General features: G+C 38.6%; 2 protein-coding genes across 8 annotated transcripts; one reads left to right on the forward strand and one right to left on the reverse strand.

The window, feature by feature from the left end:
* Positions 1-439: 439 nt before the first annotated feature.
* On the reverse strand, positions 440-13,830 carry LOC148844701 (outer envelope pore protein 16-3, chloroplastic/mitochondrial-like). 7 transcript variants are annotated; one of them, XM_088952787.1, is made up of 4 exons: positions 13,601-13,705; positions 13,369-13,420; positions 12,686-13,039; positions 440-950 (listed from the first exon to the last, which is right to left on the reverse strand). In XM_088952787.1, exons 3-4 carry the CDS (start codon positions 13,014-13,016, stop codon positions 805-807), a joined length of 477 nt encoding a protein of 158 aa, XP_088808913.1. In that variant the 5' UTR covers positions 13,017-13,039; positions 13,369-13,420; positions 13,601-13,705; the 3' UTR covers positions 440-804. The 7 variants fall into 7 exon arrangements, with proteins under 7 accessions (XP_088808913.1, XP_088808915.1, XP_088808914.1 ...); XM_088952789.1 differs by having other exon boundaries at positions 12,686-13,050; XM_088952788.1 differs by having other exon boundaries at positions 13,369-13,465; positions 13,601-13,703.
* Positions 13,831-16,193: 2,363 nt separating this feature from the next.
* Positions 16,194-19,011, forward strand: LOC148844702 (pentatricopeptide repeat-containing protein At3g62890-like). The gene is made up of 2 exons (XM_088953429.1): positions 16,194-17,289; positions 17,408-19,011. The coding sequence occupies exons 1-2, from the start codon at positions 16,594-16,596 to the stop codon at positions 18,602-18,604; spliced, it is 1,893 nt and encodes a 630-aa protein (XP_088809555.1). The 5' UTR covers positions 16,194-16,593; the 3' UTR covers positions 18,605-19,011.
* The last annotated feature ends 1,059 nt before the right edge of the window (positions 19,012-20,070 follow it).

Genomic DNA, 20,070 nt, shown 5'->3' on the forward strand with positions numbered 1-20,070 from the left:
GATTTCTCCCATAGACCCCCCCCCCCCAGCGAGGGGTTTCAGGAAGACATACAAAATCATAATAAACAACCCAGTCAACAAAACAGAAAAGACCATGTACTGGTTTGTCATCACGCTAGTTGCCAAGTGAACCAAACCAGCCATATGCACAGGAAGGATGAAATGACCAATCCCAAACTCCTAATTAGATTCACATACCCTAGAGATAACCATGTGTTCATTACCATTTAGGTCAAGCCAATAATCCTCCATGAGATCAAAATAAGATGAAGCACTCTGGAGCTGCCGGCCTAGCTACAACTGCAAGACTCCATAATTTTCTGTTCCATTCAAGTTTTTCACCGGACGATTGAACTAGCAAACCCATCCTCCTTTCTTACCCTTGAAAAGGAAACAAAGAAAAAACTGAAAGAAAGCAAGGAAAAGAGAAGACGACTAGTGAAGTACATAACAATTACATAACCAATCCGTCGATCCTTTAAAAGCTGGTGTTATGAGCAGGTTAAACACTCCGAGTGCCATTCCTTCAGGGTCACTATCTCAGTAGCTTAACCATAATATTTATGGACATTTCAGGTCAATTGCCCACAACATACAGAAAGAATGATCACAAACTATTACTAAAAGAAGGTTGGCATAAAACAAATTTATTTGATCTTCTTTCTCAGTCCTTCAAAACAGAGAACTGCCTAGAACGGCAGGAGTATGACTACACCTCCAAACAGCACCATAAGGCCAATCCAGAAGCATTGCTAGCTCACCAATTAAACCACTCGTCTTCTTTGGGAGAAATAAAAGATGCACTTAATTGACAGATGGCCTTTTCTCAGTGGTGTACGGGTAGTACTCCTTACCAGTGTCAGTTCTTGTTGTCTGACCACCAGCATCAATAACAGAAGAAGTGAAGGCCAAAGCAGCACCAGCAGAAATGGCAGTAGAAATGCTCTTTCCTGTAAAGAAATGGAAAATAGCAGGTTTGAGATAATTGATTGTGATTTTTTTATGAAAAGTAGATACTATCTCGGGTTCATACCTAAATAAAAAAAAATAAAAAAAAAAAAAGCTCCACAATAGAACATCTAGTTTCTTTGAGATTTTTCTTCCCCTTTCTGCATCTAATATAAACTTCTGACTGAGAACAAGTGAAGATTAATGAGAACAGACCACCAGCCAAATTATTAACTACATGATTTATAGATTTATCAAGAATCAAAGTTTAAGAAACATGCATCTCCAAAGTTGGTTTACTTTATTTATCCAGCAACAATAATCACTTTAAACTCCTTCACATACAGTCGTGCTTAATTTAATATTGCTATGGATCTAAAAAACAATTTTCATTGACTTATGAGACACAATTATATTTTCCTTTTGACTTTCCTTCAAGTCCAGACCTAGGATTAGGGGTCAACAAAACCTAGTGAATGGCAAGATGTCATGACTCTCAAATTCTGGAATAGGACAATTCCATCATCTAGACCAAAATACAAAAGCTTGTCCAAACCAAATACATGGACTTCCAAAGATGCTATATGAATTGGTCAACCAAGTCAGAGAGGGCCTTTTGAGTTTGAAAGACAGAGCTGGAGTTATAAGAATGCACATACTAACACTAGATTTCAATATTTCCCCTAATAAGAAAGAAAATTTGTTAAGCTAAATTTTGGTGGTGGTTTGTTGGGGAAAATTTGGTCCTAGAGGATTGATGGTATTCATGGTAAAAAGTTTCAGTTTCATTAGGCATTTTTTCATTGTATGAATGGAAAATTTTCAGGAAAGTTTAGTAAATTTTGCTCAAATTCTGGAAAGCTTAAACAAATTAAGTAAAGATATAAAATTCTTGAAAACATAGAAATTATTTATGAAACTTCGAGAAATGCTGAAAGTATAATTGCATACTAAAATAGGTCATTACTCAATATTGGTCACAACTATCTGAGGTCTTGGGAAGGGTGGACTGGATACAGACCCAACCTTTGACACTTTTTGCATAAAGAGTCTGCTCTCAGACTCGAATCCATTTTCCTACACTTGTCAGCCAGAGATTTTACCATTACACCAAGCAATGGCCCCTAACTATAATCAAGGTTCAAAGTATTGGAAACGCCAAGTGTATCGGAAAGGCAATTTTAAGAGATGTATCGGGATATGCCTTGGATACGCATGCACATCGAAGAAAAACTAAGATACGCTTGGAAACACTAAAAATACTTTAATAAATCATAAAAATACATCAACAACACAAAATTTAAGACCTCAATGAGGTGTAAATACATTAATTAATATATTCTAATGGTTTTATGAAGAAATAATTTGTAGTTAATTATAATTTCATTAAAAATCCTATGCTTAACTATAATTTATAAATAATAATTTTTGAGTTTTAATGTTTTATGGGATGGGAAAAACCCAACTCTCCTATCCAACCATAAAACATGCATTGGCACAACTGCTAAGTGAAAATATAATTAATAATTATTTATAATTAAAATAATTATCATTTATTATCTATTTCCAAAAATGATCAAAAATAAATAAAAATGATATAATATATTCAAAAAATAGTTATTAGGGAAGAAATTTCAATTGCTTCGTGGATATGATAGATCATCCATAGAATTATAATATATTCAATCATTGTAATCAAATGATAAAATATAATTAATTTTTTTTAATTCTAAAAATAAAAAAAAACAATTATTAAAGAAGAATTTTCAATTGGCTTGTGGATATGATGGATCATCCATAGAATTATAATATATTCAATTGTTGTGATCAAATGATAAATTATAATTAATTATTATTTATTTTTAAATTCTAAAAATATAAAAAATCCAAAAAAATATTGAAGAAGAATATTTAGTCTTTATAGGCAAAGAAAAAATTACATTTTCAAATTTTTTGTTAATTTATATTTTCCCCAAGTATCTTCATGAAATTTCCATAAATCTACTGATAACACAAAAAAATTGTGATTTTGAATGTAAGAAATGCAGATCAACTGATCAACATAAATTTAAACATTCAAGAAAAAAAAAAGAAATCACAAGATATTATAAAAATTTGAAAAAACTTACCTATTTGTGCCATATTTTTTCAAATTTTGAAAAATCTTCAAAAAAAAATTATCAATAACTCTGAAAATTTTCATTAATTAAAAAACTTTAGGATACAACAAGAAGTTGTGAAAGAAATCAGCTTTAGTAAGCTGACCCGGGACTAGACCAGTTCATGGACCAGGTAGCCTAGCGAGCCGGCCTGGCCCAACCCGATCTAAGTCGGGCTTGGACAAGGTTTCAGGCCCTCGAGCCCAACTTTTTTTGGGCCGAGCTCAGGTTTTCTCAAAAAAGCTCGACCCGAGCTCGAGCCCAACTTGATAATGTATTATATTAATAAGAATATATTTTTCTTTATTTTTCTTCTCTTTTTTCAAGTAATAATGAGACTTTTCATTATTTTTTTAGGTTTTGAGGTCCTTTAGTATAAATAAAACAGCTTTTAATTGAATTAAAAGGAAAAAAATCTTATTTTCCAAATTTCTAACCGAGCTCGGGTTCGGGCCCGAGCTTCGAGCTTTATATGAGGGCTAGACTTGGGCTCAAGACCTAGGCCCGATGGTCGGTCTGGGCTCGAGCTCGGGCCTAAACATATTCTATTAATGTAGAGGCAAAACCCGGCCCGGCCCAACCCGTGAACAGGTCTACCCAGGACAAAATTACAAATGTGCCCAAAACATATGTTCTTTGAACCCCTTGCTTTGCTAAACTATCTGCCAAACTGTTGGCAAATCTCCTAGCCCATCCCACCTGGATTGACATGTTCCTTGACATCCATTTAAATCTTCAAAAATCATTCTTCAACTGCTATGTCACCCCTTCGCCTTTCTATAACCATTTTACCACAGTTTTTTAGTCTCCCTCGATGATCAGTCTATTAATACCGAACTCCTTAGCCTTCTCAACCCCATATGCTGCAACTAGAAACTCTGCCCTTGCCACATCACCCTACTCCACAGGACCGGAGTACAGAGCAATAATGTTTCCATTTTCATCTCTAATGGCCCCCCAATGCTTGAAGGGCTTGGATTACCCACACAACTCCCATCAAAGTTGAGCTTCTTCCAACCATCTGTTGGAGGAGACCATGCCTCAAAAAATTGTTGTCTCGTAGATGAAGAGGCAGCAATAAGTCCCCAAACCCTAAAAAAGTCTTCGACCTTAAAAGTTGAAAACAACTTAAAGCTTTTTACCCAATATGCCACCCTCAATGCTATTGTTTCAACTAAAGCTTCCTTACATTTTTCTTTTCCTTCAAATATTCTATCATTTCTTTCCTCCCAAAAGTCCAAAGTATTGTTGCTCTAGTATACCTCCATGGAACCCTACCCTCCTTTTCATACCACTAATACCATTAGGGCTGAATAAACCTTCCAACTTGTCAGGAGAAGACCACCTGCACCCAAAAAGAGAAGTAAACTAATTCCGAATAAAACTGACAAATGGGCAAGATATTAAAGGTGGAAAGCAGCCTCACCACTCAATTTACACAAGACACACCAGTTGGGGGACAAGCACCAATTTGGTCCTTTCCTTCGAAGTACATCAAAGGTATTAATACAACCATGAAATACTTCCCAACAAAAAGCATTGATTTTAGGGGGAGTAGGAGGGCACAAATTTCTTTGACTGGGAAAGGATGAAAAAAGGGAGTGGCAACCAACGATTGTAGAAGAGATTTACAAGAAAACAACCCGTCAGAATTAGGACCCCAAATCCTAGAGTCTAACCCACCTTCCCCCAAGAATAATGAATTCAGCAATCCTAACAGCTCGGACACTACAAGAATTTCAGACTCTCTAAGGTTTCTGATAAAGCCAAAGTTCCAATTCAACCCTGGAAGTGAGATGGATGACTTAGGAAGTCTGCAATAGGCCTAACCTTGAACCTAGACAGATCACAAAGAGAAGGAAATTTCTCACCCAAAGAAGTATTCCCAATTCACACATCCTCCCAAAATCTGATTTTACTACCAGAAGACAAGTCATACCTAATATGATTTAGGAAGGTAGGGAGAACATCATGGATGGCCTTCCAAGGAGCAGCCAAGGTAGCCCTACGGAGACATCCAGCATCCTATCCGTTGCTCGACATGCCATGAATGCTTGCAACAACTTTGTGCCATAATTTCTCATTTTCATTTGGAAACCTCCAAAGCCATTTGCAAAGCAGAGCCTGATTCTTCAACCTAACATTACCAATTTCCAAGCCCCCTTCCACCTTCAACTTCCCCACCTTTTCCCATCTAACCAAATGATCCTTCTTTTTTTCCCTGGCTCCCAAAGAAAATCCCTCATGATTTTTCAATTTTCCTCACTATCCCTTGTGGCATCCTGTAGTACACTAGAAGATTTGCTAAGGTAGACTTGATTAGAGTTATTCTCCCCCACCCCCAATGAGATATAGTTCCTTTTCCACCCCGCCAAACGTTTCTCTATCCTTTCCACCACCAGAGACCAAAAACTAGCAGAACTAGGGCTGTGTCCAAGGGGTAAGCCCAAGTATTTCAATGGTCACTCTCCTTTCTCACAGCCTAGGGAATCTGCCAAAAATCTCACTTCATCCTCTTCAAACCAATAAGTTATTTGACCAATTAATCCTCAAGTTAGACATCCTCTCAAAGAGTTTCACAACCAGCCTCGGATTTTCTACTCCCTCCCTACTTTCTCCATCACAAAAAATAAGAATATCATCTGCAAACTGTAAGTGAGTGACCAAAACGTTATCCCTCCCAACTGACCAACCCCTGAATGGTTGCACACAATTTTCTCTCGAAATCAATTTACTTAGGGCTTCAGAAATCAAAGTAAATAGAAAAGGAGAAAGGGGGTCATCCTGCCTGAGCCCACGGGATCCTTCAAAGAAATCATACACTGACCCATTAACTATTACTGAATAGTGACTAGTTTGTAAACATCCCTTAATCCATTTACACCATAAATTTCCAAAGCCACACCTCCTCATAATATCAATCAAGAAGTTCCAATCCACTAAATCATAGGCTTTTTCCAAGTCCAGTTTAATAGCCACTCCTTTCCTCTTTAATCTCTTTTGAGCCTCCACACATTCATTGGCAATTAAGATTTGATCAATAATCTATCTATCCTGCACAAAGGCCACTTGAGCTTGAGAAACAAGTGAGGGGATCACCTTCTTAATCGTCAAAGACAACACCTTTGCTATCACCTTGTAAATACTGGTGACTAGACTTATTGGTTTGAAATCCCCTAGCTGGTTGGCATTGTTCTTCTTTGGGATCAATGCTAAAAATGTAGAGTTCATTCCTGGACTTATCACCCCTCATCTATAGAATTCATTGAACACTGATCATATCTCATTTAATTATGTCCCAACAGTTGGAGATTCTTTAGGAACTTTTGGCCTTCCCACATTAGAGGCTTGTCCAAGCTATTCCACCAAACCTTGACTTTCTCTTTAAAAATCTGGGTGAGCCACATATTTTCAAATCTAAAGGGAGATGGGCCACCATCACTTCTCAAACAAACAAATGGGCCAATGGTCTGAGGTAATTCTAGGTAGATTTCTCCCAACTAGCCCTAGCCAATGCTCTTCCCAATCGAGTGAAACTAAAAACCTATCAAGCTTGGATAGAGTAGGAGTTGTTTGAAGGTTTGACCAAGTATAGCAAGATTGCCCTAGAGGAATATCTCTCAGCTCAAAAGCTTCAATAAAGGAATTGAACTTTCTCATGCTCGATGTAGTTCTTTGCCTACCCCCAGTTGTCTCACTCACAAATCTTACTACATTGAAACCTCCCCCTATACACCAAGGTCCTTCCTGGAGTCCCCTAATATCCCCAAGCTCCTCCCACAATTTTTTCCTTTCTCTATTTGAGTTTGGCATGTAGACATTTGTGAGAACCCATTCAAATTCGTCATGCACACCCTTCAACTTAATAGAAATTGAGAATCTGCCCACTAATTCTTCCAAACATTGAATTGCTTCTTCTCTCCACATTGTTATAATAATCCCCAATGCACCCCATGAGGGAGCAAAGCTCCAATTAATATTCCTCTCTCCCCACATCCTCCTTATCCACTTCTTGTCTAATCCCTGAAATTTGGATTCTTGAATTAGAACAAAATCCGGTCTCTCCTTCATCAATACCACTTTGATTACTCCTCTTTTTGTGGCACTTCCTAATCCCCTTACATTCCAACTAATAATCTTCATGAGCACACCAAATACATCAGACCTCATCTAGCCTATAGGCCCCCTCTCCTTCTCCCTCCCCTAGCACTAAAATCTTTATCCCTTTCCACGTCACTGATGAGTTTTTCAACTTCATTTAGCTTTCTTCTCCTTTTGCCCCCTTTTTCTTAACTTACTTTGTCTTGAAGTTTCCTTTCTTTGATTTTTTCCACTTTCAACCCCACTTTATCAGCCAAGTCCACCACTGGGTCCCTTGCGCTCTGATCTTCTTGGCTTCTTTTACTCTCTCTCTCCTTATTTCCTTTCTTCCCCTTATCTGAAACCCTCCTGATGTAGGCGCACATGGCAGACCCAATGGCATAGGCTGAATTGCATCCTAGTCGTCTGCTCATAACTAACTCCAAGCAGGTTCAAGTATAAATAAGTGGCATCACTCCCTAGGCAAGCTATCTTGGCATTTACTGCTCTAAGCTCTCCAGCTTCCTGGTGACCCCATATGAGCTATTCTACTCAAGCCTCGTCCGACCACTTATTGTGCCCTTGCTAACTTGATCATCGAAGTCTCCATCCCTAAAGTAACACCTAGGGCCTCTGACGTGCTTCTTCCTCTACAAGTCGGACTTGCAAGCCCTCGGCTCTATCAGCCCTCAAACACATCAGCAAGCCCTCATCTCGAAAGTGTAATTACAGTTTTGCCCTCGACCCATCCTTGGTAGCAACACCTCCCAACCTCCTCATCTCTCAACCCTTCTTAGGATTGATTCCTTTTGGTGATTTCTTTTTCCCCATCCGTACCCAACCCCCTATCAGTCACTACTACTTCCTTAATCTTCTGCAACCTTTCACCCCTAGCCTCAGACACACCCACCCTCCTTTCTCACCAACTTCACCTCCTAATCCCCTACTTGTCTCTCCTTCTGCTAGCAGATTCATGGGCAAATCATAGACAAAGATGGGAGCTGAAGAGTTTGTAGGATCATTAAAACACATATTAGCATCAAAAACTAAACCAATAGAGTTGCTAAGATTACTAGAAGGTTGAGAAGTAGATACAACAGGAGTTTTAGTAACAAAAGCTTCAGCACCTTGTTCCTTTTTGGTGCCTCTCCAAACCCCCAACTTCAGTTCTAATTAGATGGGAAGGCTTCGAAGGAGTATTTGATTTTTTTTATTAGTAACAAAAAACTTTATTAATGATGTGAAGATTTGTGAAACTTTAGATACAACAGGGAGAGGTAAAATGTCTTAACTCCCCACCAACAGAATACAATGAAAGAAAGTTAAAAATTAGCACAAAAGATAGACTCCCTATTCACCCCCTGCTTGGCTAGCCCATCTGCAAATGAGTTAGTAGTCCTCTTCACCCAATTGTATTGTATCTCAACATCCCTACCCAGCCAAATGAATTTTTTCTTTTCATTGCTATAGCTCCACAAACCACTGTCCTCTTCCTTCAGCCAACTAATCACCACCTTCGAGTCACCTTCCAGTACCAAACGTCTGATACTTAGTTCCCTTGCTCTTTGTATTCCTTCTAGAGTTGCAAGGATCTCAGCCCTAAGAGAGCCTCCTTCGCCAATGGGGCTTGAGAACAAAGCAATAACACTCCCTTCCTCATTCCTGAATACTCTCCCAATCCTAGAAGGCCCTGGATTCCTCAAACTACTGCCATCAAAATTCAGTTTTATAAATCCAAAGGGAGGAGGGGACCAGGAGGGACTAAGAGTCCTCTTACACAAAGCAGAGGTAGCTATCTCTTTCCAATTTCTTAATAAGTCAACCACAGAAAAGTCTAAGAACAGCTCCATAGATTTTAGCCAATGGACAGCCCTTAAAAGTATTAGGTCTAATAGATCTTCCAGGGTTCTTTCCATGTCTGAGAAAATTCGTGAGTTTCTTTCTACCCACAAGGACCAACACAGAGCTGCCCTAATGCTCCTCCACATAATCTTCCCTCTCTTCTTAGGCCATTTGAAAAACATAGGAGAGAATAGACTTTGGGCACTCTCGAGGGGATTCGAAGAACACCCAAAGAGGGAGAGAGCCCACTCCCATACAGATTTAGTAACCTTACAAGAAACCATAACATGGTAACCAGTTTTCCCATCAGCTTTACATAGAGTACACCTATTAGGAAGTAAATAAGAATTGGTCTCTTTTTTTTGAAGTAAATCATTTGTGGTAATTCTTTCTAGGAAAATTTCCCAATAAAAACTGCCAACCCGAGGACGAATGGGCTTGCTCCAAATTTCTTTGCCCCTTGAAGAGAAGACAAGTTCACTACTACAAGCGACCCTCCACATAGTACTACCACTTGAATAAAAGCCCAACCAGCTTTATTTGAATAGACTCCACTTCCTCCAACTCCAACTCCTTGTAGGATGGGTTCCAGTTCTGCAACAAGGCCCAACCCTCTCGTGTTTGTATTCTTGTTGTGACCTCAAGAGAGCGACCAAAATCCAAAATAGCTGTCGTCTTCTCAAACGGGATCAGGAAAGCTTGTTCTATCAATGGAAGCGTCTTCATGACATCAATTAATACTCCATTCCAGTCTACCACTTCCTCTTCGAATCTCATTACCTTTCTTTTTCACCAGTACTCCAAAGTTCCATCTATTACCAACTTTGGACACACAACGGCTCCACTCACACCTTTATTTTTTTCTTTCCCCCCCTCTCCAATCTGTGAGATTGCTAGGCTTTTATCTGTTGTGATTTCTTGTGCTGACATTTTATATACTTGGGTAGGGGTGCTTGTTTTTCTTTCCAATCCCCACCTCCTTTGCTCAAAATCATCTATAGCTCCTGCAACCATAATCCAACCTTGTTTCCTTTTTGCTTCTGGTATACAAATCACTTGCTTCTTTCCATTTCCAAACACCTCAGTTAGCTGAATGAAGGTACCCTTGTTATTACTTTTCTTCTCCACCAGGAATCTTTTTCTACCACAAGTCAACTCTCCTTTCCATCAAGAAAACCTTTGAACCAGCAAATCACCTCCCTCCCCAAAACTACTAGAGCTCTCTTATCTTCTCCAATTGTAATCATTGAACGTCCACCAAATACTTCCAAAAGAAATGTTTTCTTTTCCACAACAATTATCTTCCTCCACTTTGTCGCCGGCAAGAACCTTTACTTCATCGTCATGGTCAAAGGTTAAGAATCAACGGTGGATAGCTTTGACAGAGCACACAACAGCTCATGATAAGTCTTCTCTAGGGGTGGATTCGAGCCGAGCCGAGCCAAATAGTATGAGGTTTGAGTTCGGCTCAAGATTGTTCTACAAGGCTCGAGCTTGGTTTGAGCCAAAACCTTGAGCTCGAGCTCGGCTCGAGTCAAAAATTCATAAGCTTGAGCTCGACTAGGCTCAAGCTCAATTTTGAGAAAAAATGTTTTATAAAAATAAAAAGTTATATATATAAATATTTTTATTTGATATTTTAAAAAATTAAAAATTATAATAATTAATAATTATAATAATTTTATTATATATTATTTTCTATAAATTTATTTTATATATTAAAATATATATATTCGAGCCGGCTCGAGAGCCAAGCTCTAGTAGGCTAGAGCTCTTCATAATCGAGCCAATGAATTGGGCTCGAAGCTCGGCTCGTTGCCACTCCTAGTCTTCTCAAAGCCACATTTTCATTCTTGATAGCCCCCCACCCCACCTCCTGTAATCTTCAAGAAAATTAACAATTTTGTTGCTTCAGCCCACATTTTTTTAACCTTCAAAAAAATTAACAATTCACACTTGTTTAATGCAAATTTTTGCAAATCTAGCACTCTAGGAATGAGGTTTCGAGTTTTAGAGTCATTTGGGGGTGAAAGAAGGCTTATTTCAGGAAAAAAGAAAATTGCTTACCCCCTTTTTTTTGTTTTTGGCCATATCCTTTTTGTCAATATGCTACAAATATGCCCCCGATACGGTCCAATACAGGTCCGACACGCATGAAAAAATTACACCCAATTTCCATGCATACCCCATATCTGTTTTTCAAAGATATATCGGGGCGTATCATATCGATATCAAAATTTTAAACCTTGAGTATAATAACATATTAAAAACAACATCATAAGATGACTCATAATGAGCATATACAAGTATGGGTCATGTGCAATGAAAAACTATGCACAATCAGGCTAGGAACAACAAAAGGATTCCTAAGAAAACACAAAAAATAGCACTCCCAAGTAGAGGTCTATACAAACAGTGTGTGTAATCCAAAAATAAAAAACATGACATGGAATCTTATAGAACTATGATTCAACTATCCACAGGCTGCCAGCCAAGAGCCAAGGGTAGCTATAACCCTCTGAATCACTCCTTCCTGTCACATAATCTTTTTCTCATTGATAAATCTGGGACTACAAATTCATGACAGAAAATCTTAGGTTTCCATCTATGTAAACACAATACCAGGTTTTTTAGACCTTAAGCTTTACCAAACAGACAAACAACAGTTTCAACCAACTCAATACTTTCCTTCTTAAGCAGTACAAAGAAAAAACCAAAAGTAGCTTATTAGTAGAAATTAACAAAATAAGAAATAAAGAAAAACACTTTGACGAGCTTAGTTGATATTTTGGTTAAAACTGAAGTTTTCAAAAAAGATAGAAGAAAAAATGAGGATATGATAGATCATAATAGAGAAATTTAATTTGGGTTGTGCTGTTATAGTCAAACCAGACAAACCATCCAAACTGGAGATTGCTTCAAATCAGTGTTTTAAAAGGCGTGGGAGGTGTATGCCTAGAGGCATGCCTCCAAGCAAGGCGTCCCCAAAATGTCCTAAGCGTATGCCAGAGGCGTTGACACCTCTGAGGCATACGTCTCAGGTGAAAGAGGCGTACAGCTCATACACTTTTTTATGAGGTGTGCTAGAGGCGTACACTCCATGTGCCTCATGCACACCTCATATAAAAAGACAAAAAAAAAGAAAAGAAAAAGAAAAAAAAAAAGGAAAAAGGAAAGGAAAGGAAAGGAAAGAAAAGAAAAGGGGAAAGAAAGACCCCCTTTCAACTAGTGCTATGCATCTTCGTTCTTCTTAATATAAAAGGTTTTTATTAAAAATAAAGAAAAATGAGGTCCTCCTTCCTCTTCTTCCTCCTCACCCCACTCCTCTTAAGAAGGCTTATGCCTCCTTGTGTTCGGGAGGCTTACGCCTCTTACGTTCTGAACTAGGCCTCACGTCAAACCTCCGTGTTTTAAAACATTGCTTCAAATTATGCATCTTATCAAAAGATTCAAAACTATTGTTAGAGCAAGAAATCAAGTTGCGTATAAGCTCTTTCAATACTATGAATGTTATAAAAAAAAAAAACAAAAAGAGAGAGAGAGAGAGAAACTACTATTAGAGCAAGAAATCAAATTGCAAATAAGTTCTTTCATGATTTATGAAAATTTGCATCACAGTCTAGAAACAAACAACAAGGATGAGAAGAAACTTTTACCTTTGAAACCCAAAATAGAAGACCCAGCAACAAAACCACCCACTGCTCCATTAATAAAGTCTCTCTTCATCCTGTAATTCTGCACCAACTGCTCCACGCCTATGTAAACTCCTCCAATTGCAGCAAAGGTCAGCCCATAATTACCCATCATTTTCAATGTCCTTATAAGCCCGGGAAGCGCAACACTTCTTTCAACACGAGGCACATCATACCAAGTAGCAACAATCGTTCCCCAAATAGTGCCCGCAACTAAACCCGTGGTTGCTCCTTTAATCGTCTTCATTGTTGAACTGTCTTCTTCCTCTAAATACCTACGTTCTGAAGGGTCCATGGCTCTCTTCTAAACCGATCACACTACAAACAACCTAAAACATAAGAATGCGGATGATAAAAGGTGCATTCCAACATCCTAAGCCACGAACATATGATTCATAAAACAGATAACTGAAGAAACCGAAAACGCAACTAATCAAAAAACTGCAACATGGATATAGTTAAACCTCAGACATCAAATTAAGAAACCCTAGGACTACAAATAGGATAAATCCCGTGATCATAGGCTAAATTCAAAATATGTTATTAAGGGCATCCAAGTCGATAATTGATAATGGAAACTTAAATAAATAAAGCAATCTGAACAACTACATCAAGGCCATTGCTACTGCTAATTTGCTTAAGGTCACCTGCATCCAGATGCATAATGTTCATCCATCAAATAAATCGAATCAAGTGAAGCTGAAAATAGGATAAAGTCAGTTGATTCTATGGATTGAATGAAACCTAGAAACCAAGAACAAATGGATTAAAAGAGAAAGCAATCGCATAAAAGGAATGGACCCTGCATTTATCTCCGAAAAGAGCAATTGGAGTAACAGACAACAAAATCATGGAACTTGTATATGATAAGATACTAACGAATTGAAATCTTAGATAAGCCATCTTTTTCACTTGATTTACACACATTCCTATACTGCAGATGAGAAGAATTATAGTTGATGAAAACTTACAGCAAAAGGAGAGGAGGAAGTGAGTGTCTGGTAGAGCGTTACTTAATTTCTTTGCGATGAGCGACGGCCTTTCTCCCCTTTCCCCTTGCACAATACCCTACCTAAAACTTGCAATTACCAAACTACCCGTGAAATCGGAGTGGGAGGTGGATTTTGCATGTGGTTCGGATCTCATACGATGTAGATGCATACGACGATCCAAACCCGATAATTACGAGTACCAAAATATGGATCTGATCATCTGAATTGGAGTTCTGGTAAACCCGCTTGCTTTCATGCGCTATTTTTAGAATTTTAGTCCCGCAACTAGGGCTGTTCACGGGTCGGGTTGGGTTGATTTACTGTAGTTTTTCCAACCGACCCAACCTGATCGGGTTACCTGACATAGAGACCGAATCCGATCCAGTGTTAAGCAAAACCAACCTGGTCGGTTTTAATCGAGTTGGGTCGGTTTCGGTCAGTTTCGATTCTAAGTTCATCCCTATGATAAAATCTTGATATTTTTAAAAACAGTCATAAATTGAACATCATTTCAGCCATCTCCTATAATAAAATTTAAATAAAAAGCTAATCACAAAAGCTATTCATTAATCACTATTCACTAATCCAAGGTTTCTTGCGACCATTCAAAAACTAGGTGGCCCGATGGGTTTTGGAACTTTATGTTTGAACTAGGAACTAAATCGGTTCGGTTCAGGTCGATTTCGATTTTCTTGTATAAAAACTGAACGAACCCAAATCATCGGTTTAAAAATTTGCACAACCCGACCCGACATGTGCTAATGAAAATCTGACCAACTCGGATTGGGTCGATCCGGTTGGTTGGTTTGGGCCTTATTATGAACAGCCCTACCCGCAACCCGCAACCTAATTTCAAGCTTGCGTTATGTCGTCACACCATTCAGTACTCACTACTCACCATTGGGAATTTGCGACTCCAGTTAAGCTTTCACATTATTGACATGTTATGCTTACATAGTAAGGGTGAGTGAGCATGGGTCGGTTTGCTTTTGCCTGCTTTAAAGTTTTTTGTTTTTTCCTTTGTGATCCCAATTCCAAGGTCTACGTTAGGACCTTTGGATCGGATCCTATGATTCAGTTAGAAATCGGATCGGATCAAGTTCACCCCTATTTAATCTGATGTATTATATATTTATAAATGTAAATATATATAATACATATATATATATATATATTATTTATTTATAATTATATTTTTATAAATTTGTTATATTATTTATTTTTTATAAAAAATGTGTATATATATGATGAAAATAATTAAATAAATACTTGTATTTTTGTTTTTATTTATTTAAATTAGTATATTTTATTTTTTCTTTTAATAATTTATTAATTTAAAAAAAACAAGACAAATCAAATCAGATTCAATAGGATTCGAATTCAGATCGAGTCCTATCACATCTGGTAGGATCTTTGGATCAGGTTTGTACCTGACATAAATAGTGTCGGGTCATATTCAAATATACTCTAATTCGAATCCGATCCGATCTTTTTGCATCCCTACATGATAATTTGTTGGAAGGGGATTCAAAATTTCAAGAATTTGACATCCTTCCCCTTTGGTTTTATTTTGCCTTTATTTAGTTTTGTTTTTGTTCTTCAGATTTGGAAAGTGAAACAATAAGTTCCATTCTGCATTCTAATTACATTTTTATAACACAATTTTATCATAAACACTGCATATTTCAAACCCATACGATCATTCGGTCTCAAAGAAAGTAAAACATAACCCAAAAACACCTAAGGCTCAATTTGAGAAGACTGCAAATACAAATGTGCATAGTGTAAATGAGTAAATCCTTGTATTTTGTATTGCTAAATCCGTATTTGCACTTTACAGAACTGTATTTGTACTCTTCCCAAACTAAGGCTAAATAAAATAATACATGATCCATGATCCAACTTTACACATATTTTCATAATTTAGTCAAATACATTTTCAATGCAAATAGGATTTAATTGTCAATCAACCCAAACAATGCAATATAATTAATATATAATTCATTATTTAAGTCCATACACTAGGTTCAAATATATTTATACTAAAAAGTGGGTACTTGTGTTGATTTTTTTTTTTATTTTTTATTTTTTGCAAATCCAAAAATCCCAATTGAATCTTAATTACACAAGTGCATAACACGTGCCCCTACACTGCTTACATCAAAAGTCAAATTTTCTAACCAAGAAAAGGAAACCAATCTTGCCATCTTGCAAAGCTGATTCCAGTAAGGCCAATCAAGATTGACCCTTTATTTTGAATTGGATAGGATAAAACCCCGGGCCCTATAACTGGTTTGGGTCGGAATCAGCTCCAGTGATTTAGAACCAAACCGACCCAATTACTCACCCCTACCCGGAGGTGTTGAAGAAGTAAATAACGGCTTGGAATGGAAACAACCAAGATAAGTCAACGGGTCGGCTGGGTTTGGTTGCACTACAAACAATGTTAATGAATTGGGTTCCAACCACCAAGTAGGCTCAACCAGAAACCCGAGTACTTCCCGCTTCATCGAGACATCACCAGCATAAAACGAATTGAGTTGGCCAGAGCCAAGGCGATGAATTAGACGATGCCAAGAGCGCTCAGGGAGTCAATAGGACAGCAATCCAACGCAGAGATACAATATCACAAGAATAGCCACCACCTTGGACTTGTGTCGAGGAGGTAAGGCAACTGCTCACAGGTAATCGATGTTTTGTCCAAGTGATACATAAGGGCTAATAGTGTGGATTAGATTGGAGGGACAGTTTTTCGGTGGGTGTGTGCCAAGTTTGACAGAGCCGTCTGCTATGAACGAACACGAACAATTTTCATGGTTTTTCTTCTTCTACTTTGGCCTTTCCTTTTGATTTGATTTAATTTTGGCTTCCCTGTCACTAATGAGGCGTTGTTACTCCACTTTCGTAACGGCTACAAAATTCAAAAGCCCACTAAACTCAAAACACCAACTTCTCGCTTTAACCGACTCCTGCAAATCCATGGACCAAATGAAGCAAGCTCATGCCCTATTGGTCACCACTGGCCTTATCCTACACCCCATCCCTGCAACTAGACTTCTAAAACTCCTGACCCTTTCAAGCTTCGCCTCTCTTCCTTATGCCCAATTGCTCTTTGATCAGATTCCTTCACCCGACCTCTTCATCTACAACACCATGATCAAAGCTCATGCAAGCACGACTGATTCCTCTTGCAGCTCTCTTTTAATTTTCCGATCGATGCTCCGAGACTCGAGTCTTGTACCCAACCAGTACACCTTTGTTTTTGTTCTCAAGGCTTGTTCTCAGGGATTAGGAATTCGGGAAGGTCAACAAGTTCGTGTTTACGCAATGAAGGTTGGGTTGGAAAGCAATGTGTTTGTCACGAATGCTTTGATCCAGATGTATGCAAATTGTGGGTCGGTGGATGATGCGAGAATGGTGTTTGACTGGAGTGCTCAGCGGGATTTGTTTTCTTGGAATTTAATGATTGGTGGCTATGTAGGATCCGGAGACGTTATTCACGCTAAAGAATTGTTTGATGCAATGCCCGAAAGAGATGTCGTCTCTTGGAGCACAATGATTGCAGGTCTTGTACAGGTAAATAGGATTTATTGCGTTTAAAGTTTTTTTTTTTCAATTTTTGGCAATGAATATTTGTTGTAGGTAGGCTAGTTGTCGTGATGACTTCTTTGAAAACTTCACTAGTTGTCTTTAGGTGGGTTGCCTAATTGAGGCTTTGGAGCTCTTCCGTGAGATGCTGCAAACAGGCCCCAAACCAAACGAGTTTACCTTGACAAGTGTTCTTGCAGCCTGCGCAAATCTGGTGGCACTGGATCAAGGTAAATGGATCCATGTGTATATAGACAAAGTTGGGATCAAGATGAACGAACAGTTACTTGCTAGCCTCATCGACATGTATGCAAAGTGTGGTGAGATAGAACTTGCTTCCAATGTTTTTCATGGTGAAGCTGGTACTAGGAAAACAGTTTGGCCTTGGAATGCCATGATTGGTGGGTTTGCGATGCATGGACTCTCCCACGAAGCAATTGATCTTTTTGAACAGATGAAGATGAAAAGTATAGCTCCCAACAAAATCACATTTGTTGCCTTGTTAAATGCATGCAGCCATGGAAAGTTGATTGAAGAGGGGAAATGGTATTTCAAGTCCATGTCTAGTTGCCATGGGATTGAGCCAGAAATTGAGCATTATGGATGTATGGTAGATCTTCTTGGCCGTGCTGGGCTACTGAAGGAGGCAGAAGAAATCATATTAGCCATGCCCATGGCTCCAGATGCTGTCATATGGGGAGCGTTACTTGGAGCCTGTCGGATTCATCGGGATACAGAAATGGGAGATAGAATAGCAAAGGCAATCAAAGAATTAGATCCTTACCATGTGGGCTGTCATGTTCTACTGGCAAACATGTATTCCTCATCCGGGAGATGGAAAGAAGCTAAAGCTGTTAGAGAGAAAATTGAATCTGGTGGCACAAAAAAGACTCCTGGTTGCAGTTCTATTGAATTGAATGGGGTGTTCCATCAGTTCCTTGTGGGAGATCGTTCACACCCTCAAACTAAGCAGATTTATTTATTCTTGGATGAAATGGCTATGAAATTGAAGCTTGCTGGGTATGTGCCAGAACTAAGAGAAGTATTGCTTGATATTGATGATGAGGAAGATAAGGAGACTGCTCTATCAAGGCATAGTGAGAAGTTAGCAATTGCATTTGGGTTGATCAACACAGAACATGGAACCCCAATTCGTATAGTGAAGAACTTGCGCGTGTGTCAGGATTGCCATCAGGCAATACAGTTCATTTCCAAGGTTTATGAAAGAGAAATTATTGTTAGAGACCGAATTAGATTTCACCATTTCAGGAATGGACAATGCTCTTGCAGAGATTACTGGTAGATTGCAGAGTGGTAATGTATCATTTGATCAAAATTGATGCTTTTAATTATTTTTCACATCCAACCCATGTTTACATATGGAATTCCAACTCGTCTGAGTATAACGTACAGTGGCAGAAGGATTTAACCAACATATACTGGCTTCTTTGCACCCATTGAACAAAAGGTTCAACTCAGGTCTTTCACTCTCCAAAAAACTCTGACCATTGGTTTATTCTGCTGCTTCACAACGCACGTGGGAGAGTGGAGATTGAAAGAGATGTACCCTGTTGTATTCGTATTTGTACAGAATACACACTTCAAGGTTTGGTTCTTTATTGTACTCTTTCACACTGTTGGACGCATTGGTCCTATTGGAAAGTCAATTCCATTCGGATTAAGAAATAAAACTCCTTCACATTCTTCTTTTATTCTTCTTATAATTCGCAGGCTCAAGCACGAGAGAATGAGAAAGCAAATATATACAAAAACAAGATACTCTTCTAATCCTCCTAACAGGAAATATCTTTTATTTTGATTAGTGATCATGTTCTATATCGCACAGCACCCAGATGTGAAACAAATTGCATTCTAACCTACTTCCAGAAAACCGCCTTATATTTACTCACAGGTAACAGCTGCTTTTAATGCTTTCATTGCCTGCCTGTTTGGTTGGGCTTTCCCATGGCGACTTTTAGCCTGGACGTTATATAAGCAATGTTTGGTGAAAATTCCCAAAAGCCTGAATTTGCTTTCCTTCAAGGCTTCAACCGAGAAAACAGGGCTTTGAAGTTTCTTTTAGTGGCTTATCTGAAGTAGCTCAGTGAAAACAGCTCAACCAAAATTTTAGCCCTCCCAAATTCACAGCTAAAATAGCATCAGCTTGGGCAAAATGTCAAGTATGTCACGGATCTCTTGAATAGTCAGAACTTCCCCCATTTCCTTGGCCAATTTTCCATAATTCAGGAGCAACCCATGTCTGATACCTAATTATAAATACCCAACTCCCCCTCGCCCCCAAGGAAAACTTTAGACTCCGTTTGGTTTGTGGGAAGATTTGGGTGGGATGGGAAAAGATAGGATGAGATGGGAAGTGTAAAAATTTAACTTTCAAGTGTTTAGTTTTAGATGGAAAAATAGTAGGAAAATTATCCAACACAAAATAGAGATCTCGGAGGTTCAATCCGCCCTCATCGCCGGTGAATGCCTACCAAGGATCGTCATCAACGGTGTTACCTCGTGCGAAACTGGAATTGCCAACAGCGGCGTTACCAGCATATGCAGAGGGAGGATGAAGACGAAACCAGTAGCGGCAGATCTGGGTTCCTGAAACCATCTGTTGCCGGTTTCCTTATAACCTTAATTCCCAAAAAGAATAATGCCAGACACCCCAAAGATTTTTGGCCAATTAGCATGGTGACAAGCGTCTATAAGATTCTGGCAAAAGTGCTCTCTAGGAGGATTAAAGTAGTTCTCCCCTCTCTCGTT

The sequence above is a fragment of the Nelumbo lutea genome, chromosome 7 (genome assembly GCF_056320005.1).
Source record: "Nelumbo lutea isolate HS-2025 chromosome 7, American lotus-T2T, whole genome shotgun sequence".
NCBI classification, from domain to species: Eukaryota; Viridiplantae; Streptophyta; class Magnoliopsida; order Proteales; family Nelumbonaceae; genus Nelumbo; species Nelumbo lutea.